Source organism: Volvox carteri (assembly GCF_000143455.1).
Source record: "Volvox carteri f. nagariensis unplaced genomic scaffold VOLCAscaffold_77, whole genome shotgun sequence".
In the NCBI taxonomy this organism is placed as follows: domain Eukaryota; kingdom Viridiplantae; phylum Chlorophyta; class Chlorophyceae; order Chlamydomonadales; family Volvocaceae; genus Volvox; species Volvox carteri.
In genome coordinates this window covers 323,157-348,804 of record NW_003307620.1, presented here as the reverse complement: position 1 = coordinate 348,804, position 25,648 = coordinate 323,157, and the positions used below count along the sequence as shown (strand labels likewise).

General features: G+C 54.8%; 1 protein-coding gene across 1 annotated transcript in view; it reads left to right on the top strand.

Moving 5' to 3' along the window:
- The window catches only part of VOLCADRAFT_119761 (uncharacterized protein), a gene marked incomplete at both ends in the record, with an annotated part of 28,652 nt that extends 4,796 nt beyond the window's left edge, over positions 1 to 23,856 (top strand). Inside the window, 25 exons of the mRNA XM_002957663.1 lie at positions 37 to 88; positions 304 to 342; positions 804 to 1,002; positions 1,631 to 1,742; positions 2,189 to 2,267; positions 2,871 to 2,944; positions 3,290 to 3,413; positions 4,082 to 4,158; positions 4,508 to 4,653; positions 5,297 to 5,611; positions 7,856 to 7,943; positions 9,639 to 9,791; positions 11,541 to 11,672; positions 12,813 to 12,893; positions 14,040 to 14,102; positions 14,417 to 14,565; positions 14,802 to 14,901; positions 15,955 to 16,141; positions 16,626 to 16,824; positions 17,196 to 17,307; positions 18,459 to 18,585; positions 19,046 to 19,268; positions 20,776 to 20,982; positions 21,899 to 21,971; positions 23,641 to 23,856. Of these exons, the coding sequence (XP_002957709.1) occupies positions 37 to 88; positions 304 to 342; positions 804 to 1,002; positions 1,631 to 1,742; positions 2,189 to 2,267; positions 2,871 to 2,944; positions 3,290 to 3,413; positions 4,082 to 4,158; positions 4,508 to 4,653; positions 5,297 to 5,611; positions 7,856 to 7,943; positions 9,639 to 9,791; positions 11,541 to 11,672; positions 12,813 to 12,893; positions 14,040 to 14,102; positions 14,417 to 14,565; positions 14,802 to 14,901; positions 15,955 to 16,141; positions 16,626 to 16,824; positions 17,196 to 17,307; positions 18,459 to 18,585; positions 19,046 to 19,268; positions 20,776 to 20,982; positions 21,899 to 21,971; positions 23,641 to 23,856 (3,327 nt within the window). The remainder of the gene's footprint in view (positions 1 to 36; positions 89 to 303; positions 343 to 803; positions 1,003 to 1,630; positions 1,743 to 2,188; positions 2,268 to 2,870; positions 2,945 to 3,289; positions 3,414 to 4,081; positions 4,159 to 4,507; positions 4,654 to 5,296; positions 5,612 to 7,855; positions 7,944 to 9,638; positions 9,792 to 11,540; positions 11,673 to 12,812; positions 12,894 to 14,039; positions 14,103 to 14,416; positions 14,566 to 14,801; positions 14,902 to 15,954; positions 16,142 to 16,625; positions 16,825 to 17,195; positions 17,308 to 18,458; positions 18,586 to 19,045; positions 19,269 to 20,775; positions 20,983 to 21,898; positions 21,972 to 23,640) is intronic.
- Between the last annotated feature and the right edge of the window lie 1,792 nt (positions 23,857 to 25,648).

The window sequence follows — 25,648 nt, the reverse complement described above, 5'->3', positions numbered from 1 at the left end:
GTGCTCTGTTTGCGCTTTTTTTATTTTCGACCACAGGCGGACTTTTTCTACGTGCCGCACTCGGCGTCGTGTCTGCCGTTTCCTATGGGTACGTGGCGCACTGCGCATCCTTCTGTGCTAGGGGCTAGGGAAGGGCGGCGCCAAGTTTTTGCTGACACCGAGCTAACGTACGGCAGGGGGCCCTACAGGAAACACCGCAGGCCAAGAGCTTTAGGAGGAATGCTCCGCGGTTTGCTGACAAACTGTTATGATGATGTGTTTGTGTGCGCTGCATGCGCGCTTTCCGTTGTGGTGGTGTTGCAGGCAGCTGGGCAGACTATCCCTGGTTCCTGGGCCCTGGAGGTAAGGGGTGTGTGTTTGTGTGTGTCTGTATGTGTGTGTGTCTCTATGTGTATGTGTTAAGAGTGTAAGGATAAGCGATAGAAGCGAGAGGTTTCGGGAGGGGTGTGTTTTGAGGGGGGGGGGAAAAGGCAGAGGGGGAAGCGAGAGCGGGTGGGGAGCTGGGACGGCGCTGCCTTGCCTTACAACCCACGATGTCGTCTGGCCTGGCGCCTCTTCCGCCCCACGTCCACGTCTACGTCCCACACGCCTCACGGTTCACAGGTTCCATGAAAGTCTCGACTTGTGTAAAATCACTTTGCGTAAAATCACTTTGCGTAAAATCACATCACCACGTGGAGCGACCTGAAGAATGATCAAGTCCGTCTCCAAACGGCAAACGGCCGCTAACCGCCATCCGCACCACTCCCCTCTCCCTCCTCCCCCTCCTAACCTCCCCCTCCCCCTCGGTTCCGCTGTCCCAGGTCCCCGCATTCGGCAAATGGTCAACATGCTACGCGAAGTCGTAGACTGGATCGACAAGACCTACCCTTTCTGGCGGCGGCGAGGCGGTCGCGACCACATCTGGTTGTTCACCCACGATGAGGGCGCCTGCTGGGCGCCCAAGGTGCTCGAGAACTCCACCTGGCTCACCCACTGGGGTCGAATGGGGCTCGAACATAGGTAAGTGCGTACGGCATGGGGGGTTTATGGTGGTTGTGGTGGTTGTAGTGGAAGCTCTGGGGGCAGGGAGCCCTCGGCGGGTTATACGTGACACGGAGCACTTCGGCACGTGGGCATGGCAGTAGTGTACTCAGTACACTCAGTACCACTGGGCGTTGAGCACAGACCCGGAGCTCGCAAGGGGGTGGCACCCCATGTTTAATTTGGGTGAACACGCACACATCGTATGTGGGATGTGCGCGAAAAGGAGGCAGGCGAAAAAACAGGGACGATAGACAGGGCAAGACAGGGCTCGATGTGGGGCTCGGTGTGTTGGCAGGGGGCTGCGGGTTGGGGCTGTGTGGCGAAAGGAAGGCGGCGAATGGGGAGTTTGACAGCAAGGGGCATTCCAGGAAGTCATTCCTGTTCTTTTTCCTGGAAAAGAGGAAGGGCCCCATGCCGCCGCAATACCCTTCACCCTTGTACTTGCGTCTTCAGCTAGAGAGCAATATCTTCAGAACAATCTCTGAAAAGCGATATTTTGATGTCATTCTCTTCACCCTCAATTCACCTGCGAACCGGACACTTCATCTGTACCCAAGCACTATTCCCCCCGTCCTCCTCCGCTTTTTGTGGTTGTGAAGCGCAGGAGCGGTACGGCTTTCCTGGCTGACAAGTACGACATCGACTTCGTTAGCCCGCACCAGCCGGAGGGCTTCCTGACGCACATCAAGGGGCACCCCTGCTACGACTCCACCAAGGTGGGTGACTGGCCCACTCCGTAGTACCTCGCTCCACCACCTGGACTGTGCCTGACCTAAACCTGAACCCTGACCCGGGAGCTTACCCCCGGACTAAAACCCAGTTTCACCCCATCCCACCCCACCCCACCCCACTGGCACCGGTCGCCTGAGGCCTGACTGCGAGGCCACCACCGCTCCCCCGACGTCCTCAACCCGCGGGTGTCCTCTCACAGCACCTACCTACCTACCTCACACCACGCAAGCCCGCCGCTGCGGGAGCACCGGACTGAGCGTCTGTCTCACCGCGTCTGTCTCACCTTTGTGCCTGTTTGTTTGTTCGTTTGTTTATTTGTTTATTTTATTTAGTTGTTTGTTTATTTGTTTGTTTAGCTGTTTGCTTGACGGACGGACGGACGGACGGACGGACGGGGTCCTCGCGCCTGCTCCCCGACCTGCACCCGCAGGACCTTGTCGTCCCCGCGTTCAAGCAGCCCAGGCACTACCGCAGCAGCCCGCTGCTGGGCAGTGCAACAAAGCAGCGAGGTGAGGGGTCTGCCCCGGCCTTGGCGCTGGCTGGCATGATGTGTAAGATATGTATATTCTTCTTTGCTTAAAAACAAAAAACAGACCCTAAGGTCTCTGCGGGGGGAAGGGTGTCCACGAGAGATCGGCAGCATCAGGACCTAGCGGCGCAGCGGAGGGAGAGGGTCTCTGCAGGGTAGGGAGGGAAGATACTGGTTGTGGGTGTGGTGTGTGGGACTGTTCGGGTGGTCTGCATTGCGCCCCGCAGTCACGGACTCTGCACCCGCATTGTTGTTTCGGCTTGCGGCCCCAAGCTCAGATGTGGGCATCTGTGGGGATGCAACGCTGTGTATGTTACGTTGTTGGTGATATTTAGCTGTCTGCATAGCAGCAGCGTGAAAGGTCGCGATTCTGGACCAGAACCCTGTACAAAAGCTGTGGACGTTCCAACCGCGCTTGTTTTGAGTGCCTTGACGGATTGGTAGGGATGACACCCCTTGGGTTTGTCAAGTAGGTAGACCCCTCCATTTTTTTGTGCGGTCACCACCATGGGCAGTGTCCGCTGCCACATTGCTTTTCTTCACTTCGTAGTTTGATAGCTTGTTGGTGCTGCTGCCTGTGCAGACATCTTTCTCTTCTTCCGCGGGGATGTGGGCAAGCACCGCATGGCTCACTACAGCCGAGGTGTGAGGCAAAAGGTGGGAGGAGTGATCGCCCCGTGATAAGGAACTGTTGGCCACCCGATCAGGAGCGCGCGCCTTTTTTCCTGAAAAATGAATGCTGAGTGTCTTGAACGTCTGGGAAATGCTGTTTGGTTTTTGCTTTTCACTTCCGGACGTCTCCTCGCCTCCGGCGACGATGACGTAGATATGTAGATGGGAGACGGTTTTCCCTAATTTCATCACAGTTCCCAGTTCTCCATCGCCACGGGAACATCGGCATTTGTTTTCCGTGACTTTGCTGCATTTGCATGTATGCTATTGCCCCGCTATATTGCTCCCCACTCAAACGATCTTCGATACCTCCCATTTCCCTTCGTGTAGCTGTACAAGTTGTCCGTTGAGAATAACTGGAAGTCCAAGAACGTCCTGATCGGTGGGACCCACGAGGTTCGCGGGGAATACTCGGACCTGCTGTCCCGGTCTCAGTTCTGTCTGGTAGCGGCAGGTGGGGGAGGGGGAGGGGGGAGCGGGAGGGGACGGGAGGGAGGGGGGGGGCGGGAGGGGGGGAGGGGGACGGGAGGGAGGAGGGGAAGAGCCGGATGGAGCAGCGGGTAGGGAGGAGGGATTTGGGGGGGGGGGAAATAGAGAAGGCGGTTCTGAGAGAGAGATTGCGGGTTGGCATGTTTGCCGGCGTGCGTGTTTTTTTGTATGCCAAAGTACCATTCGGGGTGAAGGTACGCGAATACCCATCAGGGGGTTCTTGAGGTGGAGTTTATTTTGGTGATTGAGCCTCGGGCAGGGAGGAACTGGAGGACACTGTTCTCGTCATCCTCGTGTTCGTGGGTTTATGATGTATGCATGTATGTATGTACGTGTATGCTTGCCTGCTCCCTCGTCCCTTCTCCTGTTCAGCCTTATTCTCTTCCCCGCCATTCTCTTCGCGTTAGTGCCCCAAGGGCGCCAGCAGTCCTTCCTTTTTGAACTATGGCCCCTTTTGTGGCTGTGTCCCCTCCCCCTCCCACACCTCCCCTCCCACACCTCCCCTCCCCGCGTCCTTCCGCCCACTGCCCGCAACGTCCCTTCCCCTCCCTGGCGCGGTCCCCTATCCCACCCCGTGTGTGTGTATGTGCGTGTGCGTGTGTCTTTCTCTCTCTCTCTCTCGCGCGTTCTCAGGTGATGGCTGGTCAGCCAGGTTGGAAGATGCCGTACTGCACGGCTGCATTCCAGTCATCGTCATCGACGAAGTGCATGTAAGAAGGGGCGCGGGCGGCCGGGTTGGGGAGGGCTGCCGCCGGTTTCCTCTCCTCGTGCAGAAGCCGGTGCTAAGGAATTTTCCATCTGCTAAAAGAGTAGTTGCAGGGCGGCGGGGATCCCCGGGGAGGAGGAAGGGGTTGGAAAGGGTTTTGAAAATGACCCGGCAGCCGTGGCGTTGGTGAACTTCGGTTTTTGGAGGAACGTAGGAAGAAGGAGAAGCCGGTACTCGCCCTTACAGTCCCTCCCCACACATGCCCATACCCACTCTCTCTCTCTCACGCCACTCTCTCGACCTCACCATCCCTGCCATGGTGCTATAATACATGCATACATACATACATACAGGTGGTGTTCGAGTCCATATTAAATGTGGACTCCTTCGCCGTGCGTATCGACGAGCAGCAGCTGCCACAGATCCTGGACATCCTGGCCGCCATTCCGGAGCGGAAGATACGAGCCAAACAGGCGCACCTGGGGCATGTGTGGCACAGGTGAGAGAGAGGAAGAAAAAGAGTGTATGTATGTGTATGTGTATGTGTGTGTGAAGGTTACAAGTATCTGACCGGGCCTGGCACTGGCCAGGGGCGCTGTGTCCCAGCTCTTTTCGTGAGGGGAAAGGGAGGTGGTTTCTGTCCAGAGAAGAGGGGACAAGTTAATCCCTAACTACCTGTGTGGATGGCATTGAGGAAGGGCCGGAAAGCTGGGGTGAAGGAAGGGGAGGAGAAAATGAAGCGAACAGCCTCTGTTATGTATGTGCGTGGGCTCGCAACCTCTCACCCAGGAGCCGGATGGGGAGTGTGTTCAACCCTTTCCGCACCCCCGGCTGTTCGTCGCGGTCCTTGTGGCACTTTCCCACTTTCCCACTTTCCCACTGCCGCACGAGCTCCATTCCCACTTCCTCGTCCTCCGGTCTTGGGAACCCCCTTTCATGTCCTCTCCCTCGCGCCCCTCTTTGGCCCGCCTTGCCTCCTGTCCCTGTCACCATGCTCTCTCTCTCTCACACACACACACACATATACATACACACATACAACACGTTACATGTCTTCCGCTCCTCTCCTCCCTTCTCCCCTCCTCCCCTCTCCCCTTGCCACCCCTCCCTCGCGTGTGCTCCCCCACGTCCGTCCCCACCAGATTCCGGTACGGCTCCCTTCCAGGCCTTGCGTCGGAGATCCAGAGCCTCACAGAGGCCAACAGGGCACATCAACATCAACAAGAACTAGACATTGGTCAGGATCAGCATGCGCAGGGGCGGCGGCTGGTTGCCAACGACCGTCATGCCCTCAACACACCTCACGAAGGGGGGGGGGACCCGGAGTTTGGGCGAGGTGCAGGTCATGGCGAGGCGGCGGACGTGCAGTACCCTCGGCCCTTTCGCGGCGACCCTGCTGTGGATGACGCCTTCGCCACCATCATGCAGTGGCTGTACTCCAGAATACCGCACACCAGGTAGCGCAGTATCCATGTATGTATGTAAGTATGTATGTAAGTATGTATGGGGGTGTGTACGTATGTATGCATGTATGTGGATGTATGTGAATGTTACATCGCGCTATCTGACCGGTCTTGGCACTGGGTGTGCGTGGGTGTGAGGGTGGACTTGGACGTGGAGACGTGTGTGTGTATGTGTGTGTGTTTGTGTGGTGAACGGATGTGTTTGGGGGTGCCAGGGGGGTTAAGCATACTTGGTGAACTGGTGATGCGCATGTCAAGGATATAGCGATGATGAGGATTTACGGGGCGGTGTGTGGCACATCTAGGATCGATAGCAGCAGTAGGGTAGAGGAGCCAGTTAGGTACAGCAGTGGGGGAACGAGGTGGGGATGGGGGGTGTAGAGGCGGCAGGTGGTGGCGGTGGGTTGGGGCCGCAGTGTGTGGGGGGGTTAGCCCCCCCAGCACCCCTTTCCCCCCACTTGGGAAGTCCCGTCCCGTAACTGCTTTGTAATGACCTTGCGATCTTGCTACCGTCGTTGTGTCCCAAACGGCGACATGGCGGCCGGAAGAGAAGAGATCTTTTTTTGGTGGGGTAGTGAGGTGTACGGTGTGCGAGTAGCGTGCATTCTAGTATCCATTCCTTTTCTCTCTCTCTCTCTCTGTGTGTGTGGGTGTGGTTATGGGCGGGATGGGTATCAAATTGCAGCACGGGGGGGGAGACGTCAGAATGGCCAAAACACTGCTGAGACGTTTGTGTTGCACTCGCAGGGACGGCTGCAGTGACCTAAACCACATTGCTAAATCGTCTGTTTCTATGTGTGCTTGGTGCCTTTAGCTCCATTAGGCAACGTCGACACAAGGCCACATGCCGCATGTTTCAATGATTTTTATCATCAATGCATAAAATGGGCGGGAGTCCTTACATTTTGCGTTGCACAGCATTAATGCATTAAGATGTAGGGCCCTTGCCGTACAGCGGGCCGTACATGGAGCACATGTACGGTGCTTTGGGGCCCCCTTTGCATAGAAGAGCATATGTGCTAGGTCGGGTCGCAACATCGGGTCCTACTCGCATCAGGCCCACATCTAACTCGCATTTGAAAATGGGACCATTGCCACCACCACCACGCGCGGGACTAGCTGGTGTAACAAACTCCTCGGGTTGGCTTAAGGGGCGGTGTAGCGCTGTGTGTGTTTTGTGTGGTGGATTTCATGGTCGAGGCCTTGATGTTTGCGCCGGGTGTGTGTGTATGTGTGTATGTTCGCGTACGTTTTATACGTTTACATCGGACGGTGGGTGTCTGTGCAGCTTCATGTCGCCCTTCATGCACCACACGAGATGTCTTTCTTCTTTCTTACCATTACAGATCGCAACCCATATCTCTCTCTCTCTCACCGCGCCTTGAGGATCCCAAGGGGGATGGGACAGTAAGTGAGAGAAGGAAATAATTATATAGCCGGGTGGGGCGATTTTTAGCGCACGGGTGTGATATTGGTCGATTCGCGTGATGGTCCATATAGACCTCTCGGTTGCGATCTGTCTGGGCATTTGAGCATTAGTGGTGTTCGGGAGTAATGACCGTGAGCAGCAGTAGCATTTAATTCGGACACTTCTTGGTCAGGTACGGGTGGTATTTCATTGAACCCATAGCCTGCCCTTGGGTGGAGCTGTGGAATCCGGAACAGCTTGTTGTCCGCACTCTTCTGTCTTTCTGTATGGAACTGTAAAATGCGCGGTGTGGTTGCTTATTAGGAGTAGGCCCATCAAATCGAACAAATGGCAGCAATCCCTGGTGGGCGAAACCTAACTCAAGTTCGTTTGCGGGATGAGGGGTGCACAGAAGACGGCGGATGGGGTCGATTTCGACGATGGGGACCTGTGAGTATGTTGCTGTTTATGTTGCACTCCAGAAGGTGGCCTGACAGTTCCCTTTCCTTACTTTACACACAGCAGAAGTTAGCCCTTTGGCTCTCAGCCCCATTTGCGCCTTTTGTTGCCGGATAGCGCTCTCGAAGTCGACGACGCAGCGCCGCCCCCATAAGCGCATCCGAGTAAACGAATGCACATAGCTTCATTTAAGTATCGGAGCGTCGCCGGTGCATTCCGGTGTCCATACCTCAAACCGGGACGAATTGTGACCAAGGGCGCAGATACACTTCCGCCGGAGGAGAGCGGCGCTCTCCTTCTTGCACTGCATTCCTCGACAACATAGCCGCAGCCTCCCGGGCACGTGAACGCCCCTTCCCACCATCCCATAGAACATCCCAAATAGAACTTCCCAACCTTTGGGCCAGCTTGGGTAGCCGGTGTGTGTATGTGACATGTTTTGCGACACGGCATTTGCAGGTTAGCTGTGTAAATGTGTGCATGTCTCCCCCTTGAGGTCTCAGGTCGTTTGGGGCGCATTTGCAGGACGCGGTTCGTGTACGCGGCGGGCATTTGAGGGCCCCTTTTTTCATCCCAACTCTCCGGGACTTTGCCGCTTCAGTCTCTGTTGCATGGTTGGCTTATTTATCGTTTGCGTCGTTTTGGATATCTCGAGGAAGGTATATGTACGTATGTATGTATGTGTGTGTGAGGAAAAAAAGGTAAGAGGGGGGGGGGAGAGAGAGAGAGAAAAGAGAGAATACACCAGAAGTATCCCTTGACCTCGATGTGCATGTGGCTGCAGGTGAATGCATCTGCTTATAGAATATAGATATAGAACATAGATGTAGAAAGCATGCGCGCGTGTGTGTCGTACAAGGGAGTTGTGCGTTGTTGAGAGGGCCCAACCCTGCATAAATGCTGCAGTACTAACGTAGCCTTGCGAAACATCCTGGGCTGCATGCCATCGTATCTGGGGTTAAAATGGGCCCACGGGGTGTCCAGGACCTACATTGGATGCCATGGAGGGTAGGGCGCCATCATTACCTCGCAGGGTGCCGCGTCGGTAGCATGAATGAGTGCATGCTTGAGCAGACGTTGGGTCACCTAGAGTGTTCAATTTGGATATGGTAAATTCGCATATCCCACAGTTTGATGGTCTGATGCAATTCCAAAGAAAATGATCATTCCTCCAATTTCTCCACATACTGCGAGGAAGCCATGTCGGACCGCGCCTCACATGAAAACAAGCAAAACCGCCAGGGCCGCTCTTCTGGCTTCTAGAGCCATGGCTGCTCCTTCAGGGTAATGGCAAAATGCAATATGATTGATCGAACGTCAGCTGCACCTAAAAGGAAAGCCGCACATGCTGTTGGCGACGTATTGCTCTTAGGGGCCAGCACGCTATCCTTCCTCTAGAAGTGCCAAGGGCTAATACGAGGAATAAGCCATGAAGTTTCATGAGCCTGAGGGTGACCTTTGCTGGCAATTGGGTTAACATCGTCACAGGTGTGGGCGCAAGCCACAAAACAGCATTAGCGCTTAACCTGAGACTAACAGAAAACAAGTTTTATGTCTGCATGTCCTAATGTCCTGCATGTAATTGGCGCATGCTAGTCTTTCTGAGAAATGCGAGGTCATTGCCTCTCCCTCCCAGGATATGGAGGACATGTACCCATTTCCGGCCCGTTGCGCTGAGTTCACACTTCAGCAACCCTGAGTTTTCAGCTCTATATTGGTGCTGGTTACATGCTCACCACCTCGGGCGGCGGTCAATCTTTTGTAACAACACGCCAGTCCGTTGCGGAGTTGGTTAGCGTCTTGGTCGGCTAATGTACATGAGGACGTACATGATACAAACGTGCCTGCCGGACGACCACACTGTATACAACATATGTCGAATGACGTAAATGTTATAGGCTGGCACTAAAGTTTGTACCAGGCACGATGACGCGTGGGCTTGGCCTTGGACCGCACATAGGATGGATAACTACAGTTACCTGAACACATATTTTATTTTAGTGAAGCGCAATCTTGCGTCGCAACGTAATTTTTATCTAGAATGTCCAACCATTTGAGCGTGCTCAACCTGCTTAGCGTCGCCTTTGTAAGATTTCCGTGGATTGAACGGCGCAATTGGACATGAACTTAACGAGGAAATTCACATGGGTGCAGGTGCCGTTGTTTCTCGTGAGCATCGGGGACACTGGCACGGCGTTCGGCCAACTTTCTCATGAGCGAAAGGTGCAGCTTACTGACGACGCCCCACTTAAGCTGCGGTGCTCCTCCATCAAGGGTAGCTGGTGCATGGACTTTCACCAGCAACAGGTGCGAGGTTCTTTAATAGCGACAGCTGGAGCAAGCCGGGGCACAAATCTTTGTGCGTCCTACAATCCCCATATTATTAATTCACTTAAGTGGGTAAAAATTCAACACAAAGCAACGAGTTGCCGTTGGACTTCCACCACCTCGCGCAGCCTGTCTGACTTTCCTGCTGCCTGTCAGATGGCTTCCATACCTTACCATACCCCACTCGATTTTCCTGGCCTTAAAAAATCTGGAAATTAGCTTAACAGGCGATCCTGTGACTGGCTGCATTTGCAACACCCAAAATCGCCTTGCACCCTGCCCAATGCACGTTGCCATGTGCGCTTCCACATACGCGAGTAGTGCCCTTCCACGTGGCCGGCAAGTCCCCGTGGCCCCCCGTTATAGATTTCACTCCAATCCTCAAGCCTTGTTTCATGAGACGGCTAATATGCGAGCAGTGACGATACTTGGGCCCCGATGGGTCTCCAAATGTATACGAGCACCCAACTTTTATCACAGGCGCCAGAATAGGGCGCAAGAGCAGGGGTGTGACCAAAGCCCAGGGCATTAGTAGAACGGAACGAACTTATAGACTCCCTCTAGACTCTCTACACTGCAACCTTCCCCCCCGGCTCGTCCCTTGTATGTATGTACGTATGCATGTACGTATGCATGCACGTATGTATGACGTTGATTACGCCGTGGGCTGAAAAGCCGGGGGCCCAGGGCCGAAACACAGCGCGAGGGGCGGATGCACACGGCCAGTTAGTCTCGTGCACACCGGCCCCGGGTCAGGCCGCACGGGAAACGACGGCCGGCACGCAACAGCGCTCCCCTCCGGGGGTCGGCGCTCCAGCTGGACGGGTACTGTGCCCGCTGGTCTTTTAACAAAAAACGGAGTCGCAACCGGGGGGCTCTTCCTGCGGACTGAAAGCACCGAATACCTCAGAAAGCTCGCACCCAGGACCTGGGCGACCGGGAGCCCGACGAGTCATCCCGGGCTGGGGAGGTCACCAAGCTCAAAAATCCTCACGCAAAAAAGAGCGCAAAGAGCTCACACCACAAGACGCCAAACAGCCTCCTGAGACTACTACCCTCCTCCGCCTCTCCCTCCCTGGGCTAGTCCAGGGGAGATAGCCCCCGTCGGGGGGGTAACACCGCACAAGTCCGCGCCCTTCCAACTCGAAAGGTAACGGGAAAAACCGTGCAGCGACGCCGGGCGATCAAGCTCCCGAAAACCAGGGGGGGGGAGGGTAGCCGGCTCGGCGGCCCCCCATTACCGCTCTACCAAGACGGCTGGTTTCCAAGACTCTATCCCACGTATACTTCGCAACACACGAAACCCGGTCTCGTACCCTGAAGAACCTAGTCCTGCACCACGCGCGCATCTTCGAGTACGGGCCCCCCTCCTGGGTGCCCACCTCCCCCTCATCCGCGCCCTCGCTACGGCCACCTGCGTCCTCTTACCACCCCTCAACCCTACATCCTCTTGGTGCTCTCTCTACCTCTTCCCCTCCCCTCCGGGGCTCTCTCCGCCCTTCCCCCAGCCTCCCCAGCCCTCTCGGCCCCTCGGCCTCTGTCTCCCCACTCCGCCGGCACGGCGCCCCCCCACACATAGACCTTCCCTCCCCAATTCCCCCCTTGCGCGACACCCCTCTAACCCCCATCCCTGCTTCCTCACCCCTCGCTATGTATGTATGTATTTATGTATGTATGTATGTATGTACTTCCGCAGCCGGTCCCTTGGAAGCCCGCGCCTCGTGGCAGCAAGGACTGTCCAGACAAGTGCAACGGCGTGGGCAGGTGCAACTACGACACCGGCTACTGCGACTGTCCCGCGGGGTGGACGGGGCAGGGGTGTACGACACGGCAAAAGAGGCCCTGTACCAACGCTTTTCGGTGAGCCGGTCGAGGTCTGGACCTTGGGGGCCCTTTCCTGGTGCTGTTGCTACTGCGGACGACGCTTCTAATGATAGGAGTGCTAGTGCTGCCGCCGTCGTGGAGGCGGCAGGAGGGAGGCACACCTATCTGCACGGCAACATCATGCTCCCAGATTCCAGAACAGTCCTGGAATCCTTCTTCCCGTGTTAGCCGTTTCCCAGGAGATTACTGCTACTGCTACTGCTATTGCTCGTATGTTGTCACTGCTAATAATGCCGACGATCCTGTTGCTGTTGTTATTGTCGTTATTAATGTTGGTGCTGCTGCTGCTGCCGCCGCTGCTCCGCTACTGCCGTAACGGGACCCGCATTTTCCCTCACTCCCCACCCCCCACACCTGGTGGTGAAACGACAACATGTACGTGCATATGTGTATGTATGTATGTATATCTGTGTATGTGACAAAATGCAATAACGTGATGACGTAACCCTTAGGACTCCGGAGGATCAGCGTACGGAGCCCGTATCTCACATAGGGCCCGACAAGCGGGACTTGAACTGGACAGAACTGGGCACGACGCCTTCCCGATGTTACGGTGAGCCTTCGCAGCCCTCACCTCTCCCTCGTTCGTCTGTCCGTTCGTCTGTATGTCCGCCCGGCACGCGGTCGTCGGGCCCTATGTGCCGGACGGCGTGAGTCGTGCGGTTCACTGGTTGGGGGCCCGAAAGCTTTCGGAGGAGGGAGGAGGGCGGAGGTGTATCAGCGGACATATGTCGTTGTAGAGCCACACAGGCGAGAGGAAGCTCTGGAAAGCTTCCTCCTCTTCCTCCTCTGTCCGCACACATCTCTCACCCCTTTCTTTTCCCCTTGCTCTCTCTCTCTGTCTGTCTGTCTGTCTGTCTGTCTGTCTGCATATCATTTTCTATTTGTGTTTAAAAAGTCGAGAGATCATTTCTGCAATTGTAAGAAAAGAATTGCAAGGAATTGAATCTACGGTAATGTAAGTGGGAATGTAAGTGGTAGCATAAGTAGAAAGAGAACATTCTTGAGAGGGGTTAAGGATTAAGGGAGGGTACCCTGCTGCTCTGCTACTGCCACTGCTGTCCCCTGCTGCTGCCATTGCCACTGTTACTATTGCTACTGCCGTTGCTGCCACAGGTATCTGTGACGATGACTTGGGGCTCTGCTACTGTGACGGACCGATGGGACGCATCCCGGCACCTGACAACGCGCCGCCCGGTACACCGCCCATCCGGCGGGGACGGCCGCTGATCAACTTGCACGACATGCCGATGACGGTACGGCGCGCTGTACGATAATTGTACGGAATTGTCTTTATGCATGTGCTATGGCTTGAGAGATGAAGCTGATGACAGCCATGTACAGTGGGCCTCCCCGTAATGACATAAGAACATCAAGGTGGTGTGGACGCCGGCACGTCGTTCCTTGAGCTTTTGCTGCTCTTGACATCGAATTCGATTATTGGGATGACACCCTCTCCTATATCCTGAGCCGCTTTCCACGCTCTCCATTCCACCTTGCTCAGTCTTCTGGGTCGCGCACTCCCCCTCCTCCCCGTCCTCCTGTCGCGCACTCCCCCTCCTCCCCGTCCTCCTGTCGCGCACTCCCCCTCCTCCCCGTCCTCCTGTCGCGCACTCCCCCTCCTCCCCGTCCTCCTGTCGCGCGCCCCCTCGTAACTGGGCCTTATCCCCGCCCCCGTAGCTTCACTCGCTCGTGGTTCGTCTTTTTCTTTTCCCCCCTTCCCGATGCGGCCAATGGCCTGGCGGGGAACCTGTGTTGACCTGTATGTATGTTGTTACAGGGTGGTTAAGCTTCACCAGCGGCCCCCTTTCCCTTGGAGGCAGTTCCCTGCTCTCCCCTGCGAGAGGGGCACCCTGATCCGTTCACCCCATCCGACTTCAGAATGTATTCGTTGGGTTCAGCAACTCACCACCAGCATCCAACCAAATCTATAGCGGATCAACGGCGCCACAACTTAGTTCCTGAACAGCTCGCAAGTTAATATTATCACATTCTACACCGTCCACAAGATGGGGGGCCATTTCCCAATTCAACACCCCTCGCACACCGAGGGGTCGGCATGCGGATTTAAACCCGGAGCCTCCGGGAGCAGAAGTCAGGCCTTAACTTCTGCCAGCCGCTTGCCTGTATGTATGTACTTGCGGCCTTCAACTATGTGTACTATGTTCATGCCGACAATAATGCTTAATATTATTGTTGTCCTCTAAAACTGTGAATTTCAATATGTGGGGGATCAATAACGTTTTAGCGGTTAGGTGCTAAATCTACCTTCCCCTCGGCTGGTCGCCGCACTTTTGCCAACCTGGCTGTTTCGCCGTTTGTGTTGTCGTACTTGGCGTACAGACGTACGACGGCAAGCCGGTTCCAGGAGGCCAGCAGCCGTACGATAATGTGTACGGTCCGGAGGTGAGGCATGCTTAAGCGCCTGAGTGTTTTCCCTTAACCGCTCCCTCCCCCTACCCGCCCTTCCCAGAGCCTCTTAGGATCATATGGCCCTAGAATGTACGACACGTTCCTTTTTATGTGTGCTTATTATGATATTTTGTTTGTGTTATTGCTAATGTTTTATTTTTCATTGCAGTTCCTATCTCGTACGTGCTTCCAATTTTATACGTTTGCGCAAGGGGAAAGCGCTGGACGCTTGGCCGATGATATGCTGATCATGTTGCAAGTAGAATGCCGCAACATGTGCCGTACCACTTTGCATTGTGCCGTACAAGGGTTTCTGCAACGCGACCAAGCCCAAGTGGGCTCCCGGAGGCTGTGGCGGGCCCGAGGACCTGAACGGGCCGTACTGCGATGAACCGACGGAGTCGTTCTGTCCGGGGGCCTGTAGCGGCCACGGGACGTGCAACCTTGGGTTTTGCGTGTAAGTTTGGTGAATGGGAGGACGACGAGGGAGGGCTCCTGTTTGGGATGCCGTCACCCACCCAGCCCAGCCCCCCCCGGCCCTGCTTTTGACGTTCGCACGAGTCCTTTTGAGTCTTCTGTTGAGCATCCCTTTCGGAACCCTCACCCCACCCCGCCTGCATATGAATGAATGACCCCCATGTCACCCCCATGTCACCCCCATGTCACTGCCATATGGCCGCCGGTACCCACCAGCTGCGATGAGGGCTACTACGGTCACGACTGTGCTCGGAGAAGGGCGGGACTGCCGCTGCTGCCCTCCCGACTGGGGGAGCTGCCCTGGGTGGCTGCACAGGTGTGTTTTGTGTGTGTGGGGGGGGGGGGAAAGAGGGGTTGGGGGGAAGTTGTTGGATGACTCGGACCGCGTGTCTGTATGTATGTATGCGTGTCGTGGTGGTGGTTTGCTGGGGTTGAGGATGAGGGGAGACGAGGTTCGAGTGTGTGTGTGGGGGGGAGGGGGTTCCAGATAAAGGCTGATGATGTTGGCTGTGATGATGGGTCGGCGGCTTCCGAAGGTCCGGAAAGATTAGGTCGGGTCGGGTCGGCTCGCGCCACGGCACTGCCGTACTGCCGTACTGCGGTACTCTTCATTTGGTCGTTGTGATGCCACTACGTCGCATGAAGCCCACCATGTCGCTTCGCCACTGCACCGCACAGCTCCATTCTCCGAAAGTGCAACAATATGTAACTTTTATGGGAACTCACTTCACTACAGCTCCATGTCCGCTTCTCTCCCTTTTTTTCCTTTTTTGCCCTCCCACTCCCCACCCCCCCGTGGGTTGGGGGGAGGGTTTACCCAGCACAACACACAGCACCGTCATCTTCCCGCCATGTGCTCAAACCTCACCCACACACCTCTCCCCTCCCCCTTTCCCCCTTTCCCCCTTCCTCTCTCCCCCCCGATGATGATCTTCCTGTCTTTCTCGTGTGCGTCGTACTTTTATGTATCCATCCCGACCTCCCCCTCCTCTCCCCCTTCCTCCCCCTTCCCCTCCGGGGGGCTGCGACCACGCCTAAAAAAGGTCCACGAGCCGCCGGCGGCGCAGGAGCCCGTGCCACGACCCACCCGCAAGCGCCCCCTGATCTACGTGTACGACCTGGAACCCATGTTCCAAAGCAAGATGCTGCAGTACAGGCGAGTGTACGACACAGTCAGCAACCCGCTGTCCCTTTTTAATCCCCATGCGGGTTGCTGGTATGTGACCAACCCTGACAATACCTACATACTTACATACCTACATACTTACATGTTTACATTTCTACATACCTACATACTTACATATTTACATTTCTACATACCTACAGACTTGCCTCAGCCTGGTGCACGCACCGCTACTACTTGCATCAGAACCGGACTCGGTTCTCCGAGTGGTGCTACGGCGCCGAGTCGGCCCTTCACGAGTATCTGCTGCTGAGCGAACACCGCACATTCGACCCGGAGGAGGCCGACTTTTTTTACGTGCCGTACTACGGCACCTGCATGATCTGGCCCGTACTGCACTGGGCTGACTTTCCGTACTTCCACACGACAGGAGGTAGGTCGGGGGGAGCCGACATGGTGACACTGGGGTTTAGGGTTTGGGGTTTGGGGGGAGGGGAAAGGGGATAAGGGGGGCTATGCGTGCGTGCGTGTGTGTGTATGCTGGAGGCGTGGTAAAAGTGTGTGTGCGTGTGTGTATGTGTGTATGGGAGGAGGGTTTGAACCCACATTTTTGTGCATTTTTAATGTCCCTCTTTTCATGGCCTGAATTCTACCGAGTGCTGTACCGAGTGCCGTACGGTGGCAGTTCATTTCCCTGTGTTTTTCCCCTCTTCCCGAACGGCCCCCGCGGTGGCAGCACCACCCCTCATGGACATGCCTGGTTCGGCCAGATGACGGCCTAAACAATAATGCTAGCGTAGCATATATTATGTATGTACTCCTCCTATTGCACCATGTCACGATTTCTATGACCGATCCGATGATTCCGATGACTCCGATGACTCACGTCGCGCGGCGGGGGGGGGAATCCAACCCAGGCCCTCGCATCCTTCAAGTGATCAACATGCTGATCGATACTGTGGACTGGATCAACAAGATGTACCCGTTCTGGGGCCGACGCGGCGGTCGCGACCACATCTTTTTATTCCCCCACGACGAGGGGGCGTGCTGGGCGCCGAATGTGCTCGTCAATGCCACGTGGCTCACCCACTGGGGTCGTACGGATATGATTCACGAGTAAGCGAAAAAGAGAGTGAGAGTGGAAAGTCGCGGAAAAACCTGTCTCGATACACACCGGTAGGGAGACTGACAGATGAAAATATGAATGGCTTGAAGAGGAAAAGACGATTCCTGACCCCTGAAGGGACAATGCGACAGTCTGCAGAGGGAGAGAGATATTTCCTAATGAGGGGTGGGGGAGGAAGAGGTAGGTGGCAGCAGAGAGAAGACGAAAGAGACGAGAGACAGACGTGCGTGTATGTACGTATGTATGTATGTGGACTGCTGTCCCCATAAATGTGTGCGGCGACGAGCGAGACGCCATTAATGTGGTGTAATGTCGTACCACACGGCTGTGTCGTACGGTGCCGTACCGTTCTGTACTGCAGGAGCAAGACCTCGTTTGATGCGGACAACTACACTAGGGACTACGTGGGCTGGCGGCAGCCGGGCGGCTTCGTGAACCTCATTCGGGGGCATCCGTGCTATGACCCCGTAAAGGTGAGTGAGCCGTGTGGTCGTTGAAAGCGTTAGGCTGTACTGGTGGGCGGTTAGTCGTAGCAACCGCCTATGCGAGCATTTTTTCTTTTATCGCTTTCATCTTCATATGCGTATGTTTGACCTCCTGAAAATGTGGTTTCGGAGCCACCTCTTGGTAATGTCCCTCTGCGCCGCCGCCCGCTCTTTCCTTGCATACTCCCGTCATAACCTCACTGTCCGGAGAGACACACACATGTTGTCATTGTTGTTGTTGTTACAGAGTGGGAGGCTTTGTGGCCATTTGCGCATTTTTGGATAGTCATATCTGGGGGATTGAACGCCATACAGCACGATACACACAGACAGACAGACAGACAGACACACACACACACACACACAGACACAGAGACACACAGACACGCACACACACAGACACACACACATACATACATACATATATATACATACATATATATATATACATACATACACGTTTACCCCCCCAGGATTTGGTCGTCCCCATCTGGCGGCCTCCTCAGCACTACTGGCGGAGCTCACTGCTATCCGCCCCTGCTAAGCCGCGAGACATATTCCTCTTCTTCCGGGGGGACGTCGGCAAGCGCCGCTCAATGCTGTACAGTCGCGGTGTACGACAAACGGTACTAGGGGGTGTACGGTGGGGAGGAAAGGATTGGAGAGCGAGGGGGGATGGGGGGAAATGAAGCAATCTCACAAGCCAATATTGTGGACCTGAGACATGTGCATGTATGTGTGTGTGTGTATCGAGTAAAAGACACCGAAGTTTAAACTATGAGTTTGGATTGGGATTTTTCCAATTTTTTCCTTGGCCCCCCGTGTGTTTTAAATGCTGGCAAATGTCTTCTTGGGTATAAATCTCCTTCACCCCTCCTTTTCTTTTCTTTCTCTACACACAACCCGGGTGATAAGACACGGGTCCTACACCGTGTGCACATTCGCATCACCCAGCCAGGTGAAAGATGATGGTGATGCCCCCTCCCGCGGCTCCCGCCCCAGCTGTCTCCCCCTTCTGCCGCCCTCACCTCACCTCACCTCACCTCACCTACTAGCCCCGGGGTCCAACCCCGTCCCCTAACCTCCTCTTTCTTCCCCCCTCCCCCCCCCTTAACACACACAAACAAACCCACGAACAGATTTACAGGCTTGCGAAGGAGAATAATTGGCAGGATAAACACAACATCCTGATTGGGGACGCGGCCGACGTACCCGGGGATTACTCCGACTTGCTGTCCCGCTCTCTGTTCTGTCTCGTGGCTACAGGTGGGGTGGGTAGGGCGGGGGTTGGGTGAAGGTGGGGTGGGATGGGCGGTTTGAGGGGGTGGGTAGGGGTCTGGGTGGAGGATAGGGTCGTCTTGGTAGACTTGTGGACGCCTTGTGGGTGCTGAGAAGTGTTCCCTCGTGCTGTGTGTTTGGGCGCGTGAGGCTAAAAGAGAGGGCTTTGGGATTCGGTGTGATTCCATCACAGAAGGATATGAATGTGAGAGCTTTTTTCGAGTAGTGTCCGTGTTTTCTGTTTTTTTTTACGGTTGCCTTTTGTACGGCAAAGAGTACGGCAACATATATGCGATCGTACTAGCACCTGTGAGACGGTTTTCTAAACCTTCAATCCGGAAGGCCTTGTAATGGTATTCTAGCACTGCACCAGTTACCCCCTCTAATCCTCCTTATGTGTTCGTCTGTATGCATGTGTGCCGGTTTTATCGTGGATCTCCTGGACTAGGTGACGGTTGGTCAGCCCGTACGGAAGATGCTGTACTGCACGGCTGCATTCCCGTCATCATTATCGATGGCGTGCACATCAAGTTCGAGACGGTGTTCAGTGTGGACGAGTTCTCGATCCGGATTCCGGAGGCCAACGCCAGCCGGATCTTGGAGATTTTGAAGGAAATTCCGAAAACCAAAATCCGATCCATTCAAGCCCATTTGGGCCGAGTGTGGCACAGGTACGATTCCGTTGTCTGACATGTTTCCAAAATCTCACTACCATTTAATATTATAATGTCCATGTTATTGAAGCAGAAGAAGGGGACGTTTGGGATTCTCAGAAGGGTTTGTATGGCATCAATTCTTACATGCAAGCGGATGGTACGGCATCACGTGTGCTTGGGTTCTTCTGTGTTTTTGGTTCTATTCCCTGGCAGCACGGAGCGCGCGAACGCGATCCTTGGGTGCTCCGCAGTCAGAGAGATCCGCCGGGGGCCTGCAGTAAGTCGACAGGAATTACTCAATTTATATTTGATATTCCTTCACTCCATGTTCCTTCCGGGCTGTGGCTGTGTGCGAGAGGGGCTGGAAAGGAAACTCAGTTTCAGACATTGTGGGTGTGTGTGGGAGAAACCCCCCATGGTAGACGTGCATGGAAGTGGTGTGTTATGATATATCCATCCAACTAGAAACAGCTTTGTATGTATCGCAAACAGTTTGGTACCTTGTGATTTTCAACTTGAATGTGCGTGGGAGTGCCGTCACCATGCTTGATTAGTGCTTGTGATTGTGCGTCAGGTAAGGAGAAGGGGGGGGGATTGAAGCCGTGCCGGCTTGCTCTTGCTTCCTGGGGCAGCCAATATAAACCATCCCGGGGCGGAACACGGGGGGCCCCGCGCCTCAACAACACGCCTCGTGCCTTGTGCGGGTGTGGGCCTTCACTGTATGTATGTTGTTACAGGGTGGTTAACTTCGCCAGCGGCCCCTTTCCCGGGGCAGTCCCTGCTCTCCCCTGCTAGAGGGGCACCCTAATCCGTCACCCCATCCGACTTCAGAATGTACTCGTTGGGTTCGGCAACTCACCACCAGCATCCAACCAAATCTAGCGGATCAACGGCGCATCAACTTAGTTCCTGGTCAGCTCGCAAGTTGATTTTATCACGTCCTACATCGTCCATATGATGGGGGGCCACCTCCCATTTCCACACTCCCCAAACACCCGAGGAGCCGGCAGGCGGATTTGAACCCGGGTCGGCCGGGAGCAGAAGTCAGGCCTTAACCTCTGCCAGCCGCCTGCCTCCTGTATGTATGTATGTATGTATGTGCCCCACCGCGCATAAGACGCGACGGGAGGCATGTGCTGCAGAGCTATATGGGGCCACTGGCCCGCTGGCAGTCCCTTCTCTCACCCCCCTGTGTTAACTCGGGGTGCCCTCATGCTTCCCTTCTCTTACACACACACACACACAACATACACAACACAACACATGTGAGCCGACTGCTTGGTCATCTCGCAGGTCGTCACAATAGCCGGGGGGGGGGCTCAGTTACTGTCCATCGGCATAATGGTTATATGCATCTTCCCTCTTTCAGTCGAACATTTTTAATCTGTCGCTGTTTTTCGGATCGATATTTCAAACAGATCCGTTTTTGTGTCGCGCCCAAGCATATGCACAGTGTCCAAAGATGTAGAAATTTCCGTAACTATATTTGTATGTATATGTATGTGTGTATGTATTTATGTAGGTACCGCTACGCCAACCTTCCCGGCCTGGCTTCGGAGCTTCGTCGCCTGATGGTCTCCAACACAGCCGACCCCTTGATCCGCGAGGCCGCCCAGCTCAGTGCCAGCGAAGAGGTCCGCCTGCCCCGTCCCTTCCGCGGAGACCCTGCTGTGGATGACGCCTTCGCCACCATCATGCAGTGGCTGTACTCCAGGATACCGCACACCAGGTAGCGCAGTATCCATGTATGTATGTAAGTATGGGGGTGTGTATGTATGGGGGTCTGTACCTATGTATGCATGTATGTACGGGGGTGTGGATGTATGGACATGGGTGTAAGTGAATGTTCGATGAATCGGGTTACCCGACCAGTCCCGGCACCCGGTGTGTGTGTATGTGGGGGAGAGGCGAATTTGGACGTACTTACATACGTACATGGCAGGATGCCGTACGCACGGGGGAGCACAGGGGCGAAGGAGTTCGTACCCATCATGGCCCCAAAGTGTACATGTTGCTGCCTTGTCCTTGCAGTGGCGGTGCTGGAGGTGAGGAAGGTGGTGGTGGTGGTGGTGCCTTGGAAGCAAGGATTACAACGCTTACTGCCAATCGCGTTCTTGGAATTACGTGATGATTTGTGCGGGTGATTGCGACGGCGGACCGGGTGCAGTCCAACAGTCATGTATGTATGTATGTATGCATGTTTTCTTGTGTTTCGTGATATCGTGCGGGAGGAAAGCGCGTGGCCCTAACGGCGAGCGGCATTGCTGTGATGACATGGACGATTGTGACAATGACCAAGTCATGCGTGTGTGACAAACCCTCAGTTATGCTACTTGGGCAGGAAGATGTTTTCCGCCGGACACACTGTCTGTATGTCTGTCTTTCTGTCTGTTTTTTAGTGTGTGTGGCGCCGCTTTGTCGTTCTCTTGCAGTATTGTGTGTTTTGTTTTCATCCTTTTATTCTTATTACCTCTTAAAAAGTTTAAACCTGTGGGTCGGCGGTGATGGAGAATTTTGCTCTTCTTTCGCCGGCCTTGAACAGCGCGTGCATGTATGCTATGTACTCTGCATCTGGGAACTGTGCCCTTTTCCAAAAGGCGGGGCGGAAGTGGGCAAACACATTTCCACCTTTCCCATCTGCAAAGGCAATTTCAAGGGCGTGTCGATATTGGTGATTCTGATGCGCCGTATTGCGGCATCTCCGTCAGGAATACTAAGGTGGGGGGATGGGGGTGGATGGAAGCGGACGTGGTGCCACTATTGGACGCCACGTCGTCGCATGTCATGGGGCAGAGAGAGAGAGAGGGGTTAGGTACATGCATACATACATACATACATACATACATGCGTACGCACATACAGGAAGGAGAGAGAAAGAGAGAAGGCTCTCGTGTCAGGCGAGTTTGTGGGTAGGGTTTCCGTTTCCCCCCTACTTCCGGAAAAAGGAAAACTTGAGCACGAGTCGTGACGTGATGTGTGATGTGACTTGGTGTTGATTTTGACGTGGCCAGGAAGGGCGTGTTGGGGTCTCGGGTATAAACTGCTTTGTCCGTTTTCATCTTTGTCGTTTTTTTGACATGCATGCAATCGCCGGGAGGGCGAGGGCATATGCCGCCCTGTCGTTCATCTTCCCATCTTGAGACACCACCACCTGCCGTGTTCTTCCGCATCACATTTATCACACACATAGATATACGTTCGTGGTGAAGAGGTGATGGCACCATCTGGGTCGCAACTTACCTTTCAATTCTTAACTGGATCGACATTTACCTCCAAACTGAACAAATACTAAATACTACAGTATCAGTCGCTGGCAACGTGCGTCATCTCATCTATGGTGTAAAAATATAAAACATTAGTTCCCGTGCAAGGGATGGGCGATTGCTTTCCCACCACACAGACGTCATACAGGGTTGGGGGAAACTATGCCCTCGCTCTCACAGTCCGTCCCTCACCTTCTCCATCTTCGCATCGGTGCTCTCGGCCACGGCTCAGCTCACGGCATCAAGCGCATACACCTGTATACTATGGACCCTAAACCCCCATGATGTGATGCAGCAACGTTCCCTCTGGATGTACGCCTCCAAGTCTATCGCATCATCTTGTGTATCGCCGCGTAGTCAGGAACTCGTTTTCAACACCGTCCCCTGGAGCAGTCCGCCCCTGAGAAGACGATGCCGTGCACATTTCAAAAGTTTATGATATTGCAAAGTGACCAAGGCAATGCATGTGCTCAGGTGTGCAGGGAAGGCTGCACCAACATAAGCTGCCAGCCGTATCGACCCTACTTGGGGCCGCATGGAAACGCCCGCCGGAGCTCTTGGTTGCCCCGCCAGCCAAACGTTATCAGAAATGCAACATTTCATGCTCACACACTTGACTCAACAGCTATGTTACTCTCCCCTTAGATTTCCATATGGAAGTCGGCGTGGAAAGCTGCGTGAGGCTTTGACCAGTATTGCAAATGACTGTAACAGTAGTAACGGCAGGTGTATAATAGATCAGGTATATTATGCACCCCTTGACCACTTTAGCGGCTTTAGGGAAGGTCTGCAAAAGTATTAGCAGTTTAGCGCCCTGTTTGTACGTTTTGTGCCGTATTCTGTATGACATGCTGCGCTGAACCGCTGGCGATAGACAGTTTGTCGAAATACTTTACATAGATTACTCCTGCTTAAGATACATGCAAAGCCAATGTCTGTGACAGGCACTGCCGGCGGTCGCATTGCGCCGGGCGTTGGTGCGAACCTTATCGGGCAGCATGCACAAGACCGAAATCAGGAAGCGACGGTATATGTTGGGAACTTAGATGTACAGGTTCGTATTGTCGTCCAGTCCGATGGCTTTGTAAAGCACCCAGGGGCAACTATCGCGAACCACGGTACAGGTGGCGGAGGAGCTTGTCTGGGAGCTTTTCACGCAAGCTGGCCCAGTTGGTAAGTCCCTTACGATTCGGGACTTGCGGGACTGTTTCAAACCGCCACAGCATCATGCCATGATATGTCCCCGCGCAGTGAACGTCTACATGCCAAAGGACCGCGTCACCAGCCAGCATCAGGGGTATGGCTTCGTTGAGTTCAAAGGCGAGGAGGATGCGGATTACGTGAGTTGGCCTAATTTAGGGACAACAAACGGGTGGTCCCCCTTCACACCCCTAACAGCGGCGGACGCCCTTTTCGAGCCAACCGTGCATTTCACCCCACCCCTCCCGTTTTACCCTTCTTCAAACGTTCCACTCCATGGACACTCTATGATTTAGGGTGCAGCAGTTTCAGGGTGCAGCAGTAAAACAATCGCGTTCTCGTGTCTGAGAGACGTCCTGAGAGAATGAGCGCCATTGCGCCTCATGTCGCAAGGAAGGCCTTTTTTCTGCCCCCCTTACGGTGTGGCTCGGTCGACTGCTGTGGGGGGGCTGGGGGGACAGGGAAGGGGCCATGCAGAAGAGGAGGAGACAGGGCAGGAGGGCAGAAGCGCTGGACAGGGCAGGGCTGGGGAAGAAAAAAAGGGCGCGGAGGATGCCGGTGTGTGAGGAGTAAAACCCAAAGCAAAAACATAGGACAATACTGACAGAGAGAGGGAAAGATTCAATACAGATTTACTTTGAAGGGAAAGGGGTTGTGCAGGAGAGTGTGAGGCTGGGGAGAGGGAGGGAGCAGCAAGGCAGGCCACGGACGAGACCAAACACCGAACTGCGTAATGCACAGCGACGGCTAAAAGCTCTTAAGTTAGGTTCCTGGAGTAGCTACTTCGGGTTATCAGCGGCCACAACTAGTGGTCGGAGGAAGATGCGTTGGGTGTGCCTGGACCTGGCAATCTCCCGCTCGCGCTTGCCCTCTCTTCCCACCTCCCTCTCTCTCTCTCACACACACACGCACATGTTCCCTACCTCGGCCCTTGCATGTCGCGGCTCAGTTTATTAACTGAAAAACACAGACACGCATTCCCACCCCCGTACATTTCTCAATGGCGCGAGTCACGAACGGCCCAACCCCGTGAGCAGGTAGGGTTAGGCGAAGCACGCCATGCCGCTGTGCTGGTTGAGCCCTCCCTTCCCCTGCGGGGTCCCCACCCCTTCTCTGCCGACTGGTCAGTTCTGCTACCGTCCCGTACATCTTTGTCGCAGGACTCTTTCCCCACTTGGCAGCAGCTTCGCTCGCTGGCAGTTCATCTTTTCCCCCCTTCTCCCCCTTTTTCGAGGCCAAAACAATTTCTCCTCCTACATGCCCACAGGAGGATGCGGTAACTGATCATTGCCCCCTTACCATGAACTCGCCGGGTTAGAAACCCCACACGCAAACCCCGGATGCCTCCCCCCACCATAACCCCCCGTGCTGGGGTACTTGGCACCCTGTGGGGCTCACCTGGTTCCGCCCCCCGCACTTACATGCATGTGTGCCGTACGTCGTACAGTCCATCAAGATCCTCAACATGATCAAGGTGTACGGCAAGGCCATCCGTGTGAACAAGGCCAGTCAGGACAAGCGTCAGGCGGATGTGGGAGCCAATTTGTTCATTGGGAATCTGGATCCGGATGTGGACGAGAAGGTACCTTGGGGTGCTATGGGGGTGTGCATGTGCATATGTATGTATGTGTGCATGTGCATATATGTATGTGTGCACGTATTGTGTGCGTGTGTGTAGCTGCGGCTGCTGCAGGCAAGTAAGAAAAAAGTGTGTGTGTGTGGGGGGGGATGTATGACGGTAGAAGGGGGAAGACATCAAAACGAAACTTTCATTCCTCTTGCTGGTACGGGTGCGGGGTGCCGGGTGGAATATGTCGGCATCGATTTCCCCTTTCGGACGCGGCCTTTGCGGCCGGGGTGGGGGGAGAAGAGATGAGGCTGCCCCGGGTTTGCCGGGATCGACCCTTCCTATCTGGCCTGGCACGAACACCA